At 42.9% G+C, this 14,216-nt stretch overlaps 1 protein-coding gene across 1 annotated transcript in view; it reads left to right on the plus strand.

The window, feature by feature from the left end:
• plppr4a (phospholipid phosphatase related 4a) overlaps nucleotides 1-14,216 on the plus strand; it is a 70,938-nt gene that overhangs the window by 21,557 nt on the left and 35,165 nt on the right. Inside the window, exon 2 of the mRNA XM_078561819.1 lies at nucleotides 8,465-8,650. Coding sequence (XP_078417945.1) covers nucleotides 8,465-8,650 — 186 coding nt within the window. The remainder of the gene's footprint in view (nucleotides 1-8,464; nucleotides 8,651-14,216) is intronic.

Here is a 14,216-nt window from a genome sequence, read left to right on the forward strand (position 1 = left end):
ACATTATCACAGCAACTGGTCTTCAAAAGTACTTGACTGCCTGGAAAGCACTTTGAGATCTCATGTATTCAAGGTGCTATGTAAATGTAAGTTACTCCCTTTCTTTGTGACTGGAGAAGACCATCGTCATGTCACTCGAAAGGAACTTCTACACAGATAGTTCCTATTGCTGACGTTCACTAACAGGATGGAAGCGCACAACATGGGCGCAAAAGAAAACTCACTGATGCTAGTAAGCCCATCTTCATAAGTAATCTTCATAAATAACCCTTCCATAAGTAATAGATGGTAAATTCTGCAATTTAGCCAACATTTCTAAGTTTCTGATCAGCCATAATCCCTGATCAAGACCAGACAAAATTGAACTACTCATGTAGCTTTTCACAATTGCAAGGTACTTATATAATTCCTGCTGCGATCAATGAATTAAACACCATTAAATCATACATTGCTAATATCACTCATAAGGGATTAAGAGTTTACTGTCAACACCATTACATGTTAAGGCAATTATTGTAGTTATCATAGCAATGCGATCTCACAAAGACTGAAGAATAAACTCAAAAACAACTTTTAAAAAAAGTATTTTATGCAAAAATATTAACCACAAGATACAGCTGAAATGGTTGAGTGGTGAATGTGCTATATAGTGTTTTTTTCAGTGTTTGTCATTGGGATTCTTACCTTCTGTTGCCATCACCTCGTGGTTGGCAATTTTTGCTGTGTTACTACGTGTTATCAATCAAGATTTGAAAAAACTATCAGTTATTTGAAAGAAAGAGTTTTTCTGAGAAGTCGTATGCAGAAGGATATATTTTGAAACCTTTTGATTGGCTCATGTTAAACTCAAACATAGCAACTGTGGCTGCTGGGAACAATGGTGTGTTACTGCGGAGCATCCAGGGTTGCTAACGGAATCAAGGAAGTAATCAAAATTCAGTGAAGGTAGCATTTTTAGCAGGGTTTCATTTTGAAGTTTTCATTTTATCCACTCCCAGGCCCTACTGTCTGTGGTGAAGAAGTAGGTGCCCGAAACCTGCTTCAGCTATTGTCCTCCTGCTCCATCTGAGATGACCTCCTTACCGGAGGTGGGAGTCCCACCCGTAGCCTGCTTGAAAAATTCTAATGAGCTTAACCCAGGAAAACTAGTTTAGCAGCACAGCTGCCGGTACAGAGTACAAAATCCCATCTTTTTTTCCTATTTTAGTTTGTTGTATTTCCAAACTAATTCGTATCATTGCAACCCTTAATACTGCTCTCCAGTAATTACTGTTATATTAAAACAGTGATGTCTTTGATTATCCAATGCTGTGTATATATAAAAAAATTGTGGCAAAAATTTATCTGCAAAACTCATGATGGCCATTAAATATAAACAATCACTCAAATAGCAATAACACAAAATATCAGATGGTGGGGTTAAATTAGATAAACTACTGCAAACGAACATGGAGATTGTGGTGCAGGCAGTCAATGGCACCCTGCACCATGTGGAAGCCTGCACTCCATGCAAAATGGCATGCATGCTCCTTCTGCTTGGCTCTGGCAAGAAGAAATGAAATATTTCTCACTGTGTAGAGAGTCCCAGTGGCCTCTTTTTTTCTATGGCATTGCACTGCAACCTTTAAGAGCTTGCTCATTTCTCCAGCAATAGACTGAAAGGATCCAGGGGCAATAACGAATTAAAAGCCACAGTCATCTTGACAGCCACAGGCAATATTGTCCTGGTCCTGTTTTGAGGCTGCACTGCCTGTGAAAACCTGGTTCTTGGTGGGAGGCTATGGAGGGAAACTTTGCCAAGTACCAAGTGCAATTGTGGATGCAACAGTCACAGCTTCTTTTGTGAACCAAAGGTGTCTCCTGAATTGGTTGTCAGTGATGTTGAGGTAAGTGAATTAACCTATGAAGACCCTGAGCAGACTTGGCCTCCTTCTGACTGGCTTCACTCCTCTCCTCCCTCCTCTAGTAGCTTTTCCCACGATGTGTGATCTTTCTGAATTCTCCCAGTCATGTTCAAATCTAAGAGGAAGTCTTACCAGGCCACCTATGTCTGGAAGCAACATTTTTCAACACAATATTTTAAATGACCAGAAAGTGCTGCAAGACCTACCAGGTCACTCTCTGCAGAGTGCTTAACATTTACCAGAGCATAGGAAATTTGCAATAACATGCATGATCACACTAGTAGTCGAAAGAAATAACTCAGCAACAAACCTACAAAGGCTCGATGATCTCTATATGGTAGAGAGGTGGGGGGAGCGCAGGGAGAATGTCCTTCATACTATTTAATGTTCCGCTCAGCTGGATGAGGTCAACAGTGTGGAGTTGCAAAATGGCAGCAATGGTTTCACACAGATTTGCATCATGATCTCAATGTTGAGCAGGCTCCCAGCGGTCAGTATGCACACGCATGCAAACCCTTTTACCAAGAGCATGTCCTGTGCACTTCCTGTCAGAATTGTGAACACACACATACCTCTAACCTAATTTTCAAATTTTAGTTGGCATGTATTGTCAAAAAAAGGGTGCTACACGAAAAACTTAACCTCCATTGTGCTTAATGATGGTGGCTGCAGGATAAAATGTTCACCAGGAATTCAGGGGGACTCCTGCTTTTCTTTGACCAGTGCCATGGGATCTTTTATGTCCACTTGACGAGGCAGCCAGGGTTTCGGTTTAATGTCTCATCCGAAAAACACTGGGCCAGATCTTGCTAGAGTGGTGCATCTTGCAGTGTATGATGTTACCTTTCCCTGTATGCTTCAGCTCAAAACATGACTCAACCACCATAATTCAGAAGTTGAACTTTGCTATACAAAGGAAAGAACTTCAGGCAATGATACTGTTCGGGAGAGAGTTTTACAGGCAGAAATTGGCAATGCTAGCTATTGATCTTTTCTCTTGCAATTACAAAGAATGCGCAGATATTGCTGCCAAGATCTTTTGGAAAGTCACAGCCAGCAACATCTTGGAGCAAATGGATTCTGTAATACAGCAAACTATTATCACAAAGTCCACCATTCTCCATTTTTAGAATTGTACTGGATACAGGCGTAAGAATTTAATTTTTTTACAGATTGCTAAGTAGAGCTACAACATTTCATCATTGGATGAATTTGATGATGCCGCAGAAAGTAAGGGTGGAAATTGTGGATGTCCTGCCTGTAATCTTCCTTAGATAGTGGGGTGATGCCAGAGGACTGGAGAATTGCAAATCTTACATCCTTGTTTAAGAAAGGGTGTAAGGATAAGCCCAGCAATAACAGACCTGTCAGTTTAATCTCGGTAGTGGAAAAGCTTTCAGTAATGATAATCAAGGACAAGATTAACAGTCATTTGGACAAGGATGGATTAATCAAGGAAAGCCAGCAAGACCTGTTAAAGGCAAATCATATTAAGTTAACCTATTGGGCAGAATTTTCTGGCGGGTGGGCGGGCCCGACCCAATCTCCGGTGGGCGGGGAGCCGATTCCCGCCGGAGAAGCGGGCCCCGCCGCCATTTTACGTGGGCGGGCCAATTAAGGCCCACCCAGCGTGATGTCCGGTGGGAAGCGCTTCCTGTGCGGCCAGGGGGGATTCCCCAAAAGCGAGAGTGTGCTCTTTTGTGCGCACGAAAGAACGCACATCTCCCTGAGGCTAAGTGCTGCCTCAGGGAGATCGCTTACACTGTGAAAAATATGAAAAATAGACAAAAATAAATTCCCTAACATGTCCCCCTCATGTAACAATGTCACATGAGATGAGACATGTTCATAATTTACGTAACTTTATTAATTTTTTTAAAACTCTGCATGAAACCTCATCCCACCGCTGGATGAGATTTCATGTTTTTTCTAGTTGCCGCCGGGGCTCCTGGCCTGCCCGCCAACCTTAAGGTTGGACGGGCAGGTCCTTTAATTGTATAAATGATCCTGCAAATGGTCTCAATTGGCCATTGACAGGTCAGCAGGCCAACATCAGCAGCTGATATTGCTGCGCCCCCGCCTTCCTGAAAATTTAAATGGGTGGGGATGACGTCAGGGGTTCCACCCGACGTTGGCCGGCGTTACTTTACGCGTTGGTGAGTGGGCCCCGCCCCCTGCTCGCCGACAGCAAAATTCTACCCATTGATTTTTTTGTTGAGGCAACGGAAAGGGTTAATGAGAGTACTGCAGTTGATGTGGTGGACATAAACTTCCAATAGGCATTTGATAAAGTGTCACATGACAGTAAAATTGAGGCCCTGGAAGAAGAGGGACAGCGTTGTAGCGTGGATATGAAGTTGGCTGAGTGACAGCTAGAAAACAGACAGTAGTGGTGAACAGGGTTGATTTTTGAACTGCAGGAAGGTATGAAGTAAATATATTACTTCACATTTCTCTGCATTGAATTTCATCTATGACGTGCCCACCTATTCCACCAGACTGTCTGTATTCTGTCTGAGAACACTATCCCAAGGGGCCAGTACCAAGTCCACGGCTTTTCTTGATATATGTTAATGACCTAGACTTGGGTGCACAGGACACAATTTCAAAATTTGTAGTTGACACAAAGCTTGGAAGTATTGTAAACTGTGAGGAGGATAGTGATAGACCTCTAGAGGACACAGGCAGACTGGTGGAATAGGTGGAGACGTTATAGATGAAATTCAATGCAGAGAAATGTGAAGTAATACATTTTGGTAGGAAGAACGCGGAGAGGCAATGTAAACTGAAGCGTATAACTCCAAAGGGATACAGGAACAAAGAAACCTGGGGTATATGTGCACAAGTTGTTGAAGGTGGCACAGCCGATTGAAAAAGTGGTTAAAAAGATATAGGGGGTCCTGGGCTTTATAAATTAAAGCTTAGAGCACAAAAGCAAAGATGTTAGGATGAACCTTTATAAAATACCGGTTTGGCCTCTGCTGGACTATTGTGTTTAATTCTGGGCATTGCATTTTAGGAAGGATGAGAAAGCTTTAGATTGGGTGGAAAAAAGATTTAAGAGAATGATTCCATGGATGAGGAACTTCAGTTATGTGTATAGATAGCAGAAGCTAAGTTTGTTCTCCTTTAGAGAGCAGAAGGTTGAGAGAAGGTTTAATGGAGATGTCCAATATCATGAGGAGTCTAGACAGAGTTGTTGGAGAAGCTGCTTCCTTGGATGGATGGACTGAGAAATAGAGGACACCAATTTAAGGTGATTAGCAAAAGAACCAAAGGGGACATGAGAAAACGTTTTTTAATGCAGCGAGTGGTCAGGACCCGAAATGCACTGCCTGAGAGTGTGGTGGAGGCAGATTCAGTTGTGGCAAAAAGGAATTGGATAAGCACCTGAGCATAAAAACAAAATTGCAGGGTTAGGGGGAAAGGATGCCCAGGAGTGGGGCAAAGCTGAATTGCTTTTGCTGAGAACCAGCACAGACTTGACGGGCTGAATGGCCTCCTCTGTGCTGTAACCATTCTGTGGTTCTATAAATATAAGCTTTGCATGACACAAATACCACTGATGTTGACAAAAGCACTATCCTCTTACTAAGAGTACCTTCATTTTACAACCTAAATCAATCGCCTGCTTGGACCAGCACAATCAAGTACAATTACCCAATCTAAGAACGGCAAATCTGCAACTGAAGACGGTTTTCACCCTGAGAGTAAGCATGGGTGGTCAGCACCATAGTAAATCTCTCTAGACAGATTTATTGACTTGATTTCCTCAACGCTGGAGCGAATACACCATTTAACTGGCTGCTGTCCCCAATTTTGTTTTCATCATCCGCAGGCGATAGCCTGATCATCAAAGTGAACAGCTTCACTTTTGCTGATGGATGCGAGGTCATTGATGACAAGAGAAACAAAACTGGCACAATTCCCCAATGGAATCAGGCATAGCTGTTGTGAGAAGACAGAAAATATGTGTTAATCATATGATGCTTCCCATCTTTTCAGTCATCCAATTCAACAGCTTGCCACGCCAAAGGTGAAAGACCACCTTTTCAGTCAGGTGAAAGAGAATATAGCTGCTTAAATTATCTAGAAGCTTCTGAGGAGTCACTACTCTAACTTTATAGCAGATGGCAGGAGAATCACTTCATTTTTTTTGAAAGAATCACTTCATTGTTGAACAACAGACTTTAAGTCATTACAAGTTGAATAATTGGTACTGAAGTTAACTAATGATCAGATAACAGCTTGTTATGATTGAGATTTTGTAACAACTTTTGATCCCAGTGGGTTCCCTGAACTTTGAAATGATTGGCAGCAGAGCTGGTGCACTATTGTTACTGGAAAGTTAGAATCAGTTTCTCCTTTATTAAAGATTTGTTATTCTCTGCCCAAAATAAAAGGGGAGTGAAACTTGTCATGACAGTTTCTTTTGAAGGATCTGCTATTGCTGATTATGCCTTGCCGAGGCATTGTTAATGTGAATTCAGAGAAACATGTGTCTCTTTTTCCCCCCCTGAGAGAAGTTAAAGTTACCAGATTGGAGTTAGCTGGTCTAGTCAAGTGGAGTTAGTTCAATAGTGAAGCAATTATACACTTTGGCAGAAAACCTGTTCAACAAGGAACTGGCTGAAATGCAGGTTGAATATCCGTTATCCGAAACCCTCGGGGCCAGTTGCATTTTGGATTTCAGGTCATTTCAGTTTTCCGATACCGCACATAAACTTACATTACAGCAGCCTAAGCCTAAGCTAGCTATAGGCTAAAGTAAATAAAATGGCTAAAAGTAAGATGAATCACCTGTAGTAAGTTTCTTTTTGGCATGTTCACCACAAAAAACTCAAGTGCAGACAAGCGACCAGACTTCCCATGCTATAAGTCGACGAGGTTCAAAAAAAGTACAGTCTTTGGATGTGTTCGGTTTTTGGATTTACAGATTAAAGATACTTGACCGTAGAAACTTAAACCAGTTCAGTATTGTAGCTGGTGAGAGATGGCTACCCAGGAGCACAGGCTCCAGCACAGGCTGAGCATCCACCCTGCCAACTACCATCAGTGTTTTAACCAGTTCACAGCCGCACTCATCGGCAGAGAGAGATTCAGGAACAGCTCAGGTGTTTGGCAAAGTGTTGAAAAGACCTGGCATATGCGTATTTCATGGTTTTTCATTGGAAATCAAAACTCTCAAGTTTGGTACTTAAATAAACCATTACAAGTACAGGAAAGACCCAAACTGACCAAAATATTGCTTAATTATTACTTTTTAAACCAACCTACACAAGCAGTTGCATCTCCGTTCTGGCAACTGGCATATCTGTGACACTGGACCCACAGGATGGCCGGGACTTTCCGACCCTGTCCATGACGATTCCCACCACAGGCGGGACGGGAAAATTTGGAGAGCGGCCAGGACCAGAAAATCCCGCCCAGTGTGGCTCACTCTTAATTGCCCTCTGAAATGGCTGAGCAAAGCACTCAGTTGTCCCAAACCGCTAAGACAAGGGCTGCACCAATTCAAAAAATGGCTCGCCTCCGTTTCCTCAAGGGCAATTATGGGTCAACAATAAGTGCTGACCTTGCCAGTAACACCCACTTTCCATGAATGACAAAAACATAAATATTTCCTTGGGCGGGATTTTCCGCACCTGCCCACCGCTCCGACCTCGCGGTCCCGCCACAAGTCAGTGGGCTTCAGGCTGGGATGCCGCCTCGCCCGTGGTGGGTCCCACCCCCAATGGGGCCAGAAAATCCCGGCCCTAATGTTTCTTCAATACAGTTATACAATCACGTTTACTTAAATGTATTATAATGGAAGCTAGTTTCAGATGTATTATGTATCAGATGTTAGTGTTGCCAACTGTGATTAATTGTATTTCTGGATGTTTCATCACACGACTTGCCCCGCTCTTCAGCCATTAATTGGCCAACACATCCATGCTTGTGATACACTACCTTCCTGTGCCAATTGGAAAGCAATTGGATGACTGTCGGCCAAACAGCCATTTTTTCCCCCATTTTCAATATTTATATATTTGGTAAAGAGAAATGTTCAAACAAAATTAAGAAAAAACACCAATCTTCTTTGATGGCCCTACGATATTTATCTAAGGCTGCACACCCCAGTGTCCTGGAGATTGATCTTCAATTCCTGGAGAAATCCAAGCCAATCCTGGAGAGTTGACAACCCATCATGTATTATGTAATCAATACACAATTCTCATTCTTAATATTATTCCTCAAAACACCATAGTCCAGGTAGTACAACACATTTAATAATAATAATAACAAATAATCTTTACATTGGGGTATTGTTATTAGTATAAAAATGCAAGTATCTCTACTATATGATGCACCTTCCTAACCCTTTAATCCTGATCACTGCTACAACTATGAGAATCAAATAAATCTTTAAATATTGTGTGTAACCTGTGACACGTAAATAATTTAGTTTATAATATTTAATGGGCTTAAGATTATTTTCTGGAATAATTATTATTGTAGTTGCTGTTTGTGGTATGTTGGGCTATAGCTCATGTCCTTTTCTCACTTTCCTTTCTCAGCTGCCAATACTGGCCTCCTCCATTGTCAGCCTTTACTTCCTGGAGCTCACCGATGTCTTTAAGCCAGTTCGCTCAGGCTTCAACTGCCATGACAGGACGCTCAGCATGCCGTACATTGAACCCACTCAGGAAATCATCCCCTTCCTCATGTTGCTTAGCTTGGCATTTGCTGGACCTGCAGCCATGGTGCGTACTTCAGATAATATTATGAAATCCATCTTACGTTTGAAACATCATATTTAATTTATGATTGATTTTAGAGTCCTTTCCAATCGTAACCCCCGCCCTCATATTTAAGTGCGAATCAAATCGCGTAATAATTCCTTGTTACTCTGCAAGCTTGACGTACAATTTCACTGCACATAAGATTGAGATTTCACGCATGAACGTTTTAAAGGTTAATTCTTATTTTAAATAATATTGGATAGCTGGCAGCAGAAAGTCATTTTTCAGGCTTTATTTAGAGTCTGTTTTCAACGTTCTGCCACAGTCTCGTGCCCATCACATAAGTACATCAATCTAGTGGGCAGTAGAGCACGTAGAGCATTTCTCTTTTCACAGCATCAATTGTGCAGATGTCTCCATCCTTTCCAAGAATAGCAAACTCCCTACATTACCCTTTTACTTTTAACTCTGTTGCTAGTTGTGCTGGGTGCATTATGCTGCATAGGGGGAATTTAAATACTCACCGCTGTCTGGAAAACCAATGGAAACCCTGCCATGGCCATTTTCAGGCCCAATCGGGCACTTACCTGCCCGCCGTCAAGCTTCTTGGCTCCTCTGAGGGGGGATATCACCCACCCTCCCACTAGAAATTCTAGTGCGAGATGGATGTCCACCTCCTAGAGCTGCTAGCCTCAGCTGCTGACCAATCAAAGGCCAGCAGCTCTCCTGTACAGGCAGCGCCACTGCGAGCAATGGCCACTGCCGGTACTGCAGTCTCACCTGTGCCATGGTGAAGTCCCAGGAAACAGGTGAATGGGTCGAGTTCACCAGGGCCAGACAGAGGCTGCAGAAAGCATCGGTGGGCGGGGGGGGGGGGGGGGGGGGGGCGGGATGGGGAGGGGTGGTTAGGTTGGTCAATTTGAAGGACAGAGAGTGTTTTTGCTCCAGGCTTTTCGTTCACACCGGCGGATGCCTCCATCAAGCACCAAGTGTCTGGGAGGTTAACTACCAGCAGCAGTGGGATGAGTGGTCCCCTAAGGGCCTCAATCAGCCTCCAGGTGGGAAGGCCATCCCCTAGCCTTCCAGCCCCAGAATTGATTGGAGGGAAGCAGAAAGGCGGCAGGATCTCCACCCCACACCTTCTCACCCAATCACCGCCCCCCCCACCCCTACCAACCCGCCCCATCTTGACCTCAGAACCAACCTTGGGGGAGGAGGGAGGTTATTAAATTCCACTCAGGCACTCAGTCACTGCATCAGTTGAAGTATGGAGGACTGCTGCTCCATGTTTACCAACTTTAGTCTAATTTCCTGGCTTGATGGCACATTTGTAGACCCAGGCTTGATTTTATGAGTGTACTGGTGTTTGTTCTGTGTAGGTCAGACATTGAAGGGCTGTTCTCCTGTAATGTAAAAGCACCTTCAACTGTGGAGAGTTCCTCTCTCTTAGGTGATTGAATCTGATGTAATTCATTATCAACGGTACTCCGATGGATATATTGGAGCTCAGCAAAGAGAGAGTTTATATTAGTAAACAAAATTTAGCTCATTTAGATGAGGAATGATCATTTTCATTTCAGAACCCTGTATAAATCTCAAGCACTGCTACATCAGGTCATCATCAGCTGCCCTTGATTCGAGGATGACGTCTAATCAGGCTCACAGCTTTCAGTCATAGGTCTTCATGTGACTGAACCGGCCGATTCTCAACCCACAGATCCTTTGGCACATGGGGCAGGATGTCCCGCGGGTAGTTCCATCTGGAGTGCAGAATTTTCTTCCTTTTCTTTCCTTCTCAGCTGCCGCTCGGCCTCACCATTAATGCATTGGGACCCAAAGCTTGATGGACAAGTTGTCGGCCTTCTGAACGATTGGTGGCAAACTCCTCCTAGTCGTTAAGGTTAATACAGCTGTGCTTTAAAGAGAGCTCAGAGTGTCTTTGAAGCATTTTATTTGTCCTTCCATGAACGTTGGCCACCTGAGAGTTGAGAGAACGGGACCTAGTGGGGTGACAGTTTTTGGCCATCTAGTCCTTCATAGTTGACTTTGCAGGAGTTTTGCCTGAATGCTGGTGTATCTGGCTTCAAGAAGGACGCTAGCGTTTATTCGATGGCCCCCCTATTGAATCTGGAGGATGCGCCGGAGGCATTGCTGGTGGAATTTCTCTAGCACTGTTATGTGTTGCTGATACACAGTCCAGGTCTCACTGCAGTATAGGAGCGTACTGACGACAACTGCTCTGTGACTAGAACTTTTGTTGACTTGCGGAGATCTTTGTTTTCAAACAGTCACTGCTGTAGTTTTGTAGAGGGCTGAGCTGGCACAGCTGATCTGGTGTCAATGGTGGCCTTTTGAGAGAGGTGGCTGCCAAGGAATGGGAAGTGTTCAACATATTTTGAACATATGTGGGAGGTGGAATATTTGGCTGACCAGCTGCGGGTTGATATGAGTTTTGTTTTGGCAACAATAAGGGCAGGCAGAATTGAAGAGATCGAGAGTGGTTTGCAAATTTGGTGCAGAGTGGGCAATGACACTGCAGCCATCCGCAAACTGTAGATCATGTATATCTATGGTGATTAGTTTAGTTTTGGCACAGAGGCAACCGAGGTTAAAGAGTTTTCCATCTAGACAGTACTTAATACTGACACCAGAGGGCAGTTGCTCTTTGATGAGGTGAATAACCACTGTTAGGTAGTTTGTCAGTACTCTGGGGGTTATCGCACAGCCTTGCTTGACCGCTCTGGATTTTGGAGGGGACTGTTCCAGATCTCCCACTCAAGACAGTTGGAGCCGTATCATCATGAAGCAGTTACAGGAGAGTGAGGAAATTTCTTGGATATCCATAACTTTGGAATGCAATCCACAGGTCCTTGTGATTTACTGAGTCAGATGCTTTGGTCAGGTCAATGGATGCAATGACAAGTTCCTGGTGTCGTTCTCAACATTTTTCTTGAAGTTTTCTGGCCAAAATAACATGTTGGAGGTTTACCTGGAAGGTCTAAAGCCACATTGTGTCTCTGGGAGGGTTTCCTCAGCCACAGGAATAGGTGATTCAGGAGAATACATGTCAGTACTTTTGTTGCTATGGACAAGAATGAAATGCCTAGAAAGTCTCCACAGCATGATTTATCTCCCTCCTTGAAGATAGCGACAGTGTCCTACTTTAGGTATTGCACAACTGAATGCAGATTGAGTTCACTTTACTCTGCCCCATACTCTGTCCCCAACCCTAATCTCAAAACAACATCTTGCACTGGGATAATGCGATACTTTTCCATTTGCCGAATCAGCCATTCTATGATATTTCTTAGTGAGAGAGACAATTAGCATCAAAGTATGCTGGCTGTGCAATTTTGCCCAAGACCCTATGAACCGGATTGAGAATGAGTGAAACCAATTTCACCCAAGACACTTACCTTAGAGGTCAAAGGCCAGCATAGAGTTGTCTACACAGCCCAGGTCCTTCCCCAAAAATGTATGTTGAATAGTATAGTTATGACCCTGAATTTCCTTGAGAATTCTGCCAGGGTCCCACCATAAAGGGATCCAGCTGAAACGACCAGCATACAGCACATTCCTGCCAACTCCAGCAACTCCTGTTCACTTTATAAGGGGAGGGGACCTCTGCTTTGCCTCTAGTGATGCCAAGGGCTGGAGCTGGAGTTGGGGACTCTCCATGCTGAGAGTTCTCACTTCCCAAGCAGGGACCCAATTTAAGTGTGATAATCACGGCATGCACAGTGTGTGTAGTGGGGTGATGCGAATTTCATTTTTAACCCCCCCCACCCCACCCCCCACAACCCTCTCCCACCCATGGTGGGGTGGTGGAGGTGGGGGGGGGTGTGTGAGTGCTCAATATTCAGGCCTGCAGAGGCCACGCCTCCATCTGAAATATCGGATCAGGAAAAACGCAACAAGCTGAACAAATAGGGAAACTAGCAATCACAAGGAACATTTTTAAAATGGTACCATAAACAAAGGAAGAACATGAGTCTATGACTGATCTCAGGAAGAGCTAATTCACTGGATTTATACATTTACCTACTGTGATTTAACAGAAACAGCGATTCTGTTAGTTGTGGTAAATTGTGAAAAAAGAAGCTAAAGTTCTCCACAGATTCTAAATCAGATTCACAACTGGGTACTTCAAATGATCCATCAAATTTAATTCAGTGGAAGCTGGAGTTGTTTGCACAGCCATGGACTGAATCACATTGGATTGTGGAGAAAATTAAATCTGCAGCCTGAAGATGTAATATTTAACTCCACAACAAAATCACAGCAGATGATTTTACTACATTAGGGCTGTTACAACTAGTTTAGCTGCTTATTTGCTACAAATGAAAATGAACAATAGCCATTTAAATGTACCACGAGTGCTGTCTTTGGGAACCATGCTAACAGTTTATAATGAAAGGGTGGGGAGGGGGGCTATAGTACAGTTCATTATCAATGAAATGATTATAAAAATAAATCTTATACTGACCGATCATGGTATGGCAGAATTTTATTTTTTATTCATTCACAGGCTATGGGAATCACTGGTAAGGCCATCATTTATTATCTATCTCTAACTGCCCTTGAGAAGGTGGCAGTGAGATGCCTTCTTGAAAACAGCTGAGAGGCATTCTAGGCTATTTAGAGGGCAGTTAAGAGCCAACCACATTACTGAATGTGTGGCTTATACGTGACACCATACTGGGTAAAGATGGAAGATTTCCTTCCCTAAAGGATATTAATTGAATCATATGGGTTTTTACAGATGGCCCATTTATGATGCCAGCTTGTTATTCCTAGATTTTAATTAATTGAACTTAAATTCTTAAACTGCCATTGTGGAATTTGAACTTGTGCCCCCAGATTACTAGTCCAGTAACATAACCACTATGCTACCAATAATCTGATATGCAATCTGCTATTTTAAAAATTTAAATATCCTGGATCCTGATAACTGATGATGTTATTAAATGAGGTATTGATGATAACATAATGCAAATTGATATTAACTATTGAATTTCCTGTGAGTTTGCTCTGATCAATCAGGTGATATATTGGTTCATGACAGAGGTTTTATGTACAATGCAATTTATATTATTATTTAAATTGAATTATTGAAAAGGTTAGAAGTAATCGAAATTACTCAGCAACTTTGCACCAGCAAGACATAGAAAGACCCCTTCAAATGCTCGCGTATGTGGGGGTCAGGCCAGAGATTGCACAGGTCACACCACAGGGGGGATATAAAAATAATGAATAAAATGAAACATTTATTGCATTAGCAATCAAAGCAACTTAAATAAGCAGCTAAAATATTTTCACCAGAAAGGACAGAAGAGGTAAAATTCCCAATCAATCAAAGCATAAATTTATGAACGGCTGTCAAGGTTGGGCTTGACATTGAGCCATGGGACTTGATTCCAACACTGTAGCATCAACTCTCAAGCCTGCAGGCTTTGGGATTGTGGCTTCTCCTTTGATAGGATTGAAGAGGTTTTCCTTTACGGTGCCCTGGGCAGTATCTACAAAATATTGTTGTACAGATAGAGGCATTCACATGGTTGTGCCTTATTATAATTCAAAATCTGTT

Source organism: Cetorhinus maximus, chromosome 17 (assembly GCF_964194155.1).
Source record: "Cetorhinus maximus chromosome 17, sCetMax3.hap1.1, whole genome shotgun sequence".
NCBI classification, from domain to species: Eukaryota; Metazoa; Chordata; class Chondrichthyes; order Lamniformes; family Cetorhinidae; genus Cetorhinus; species Cetorhinus maximus.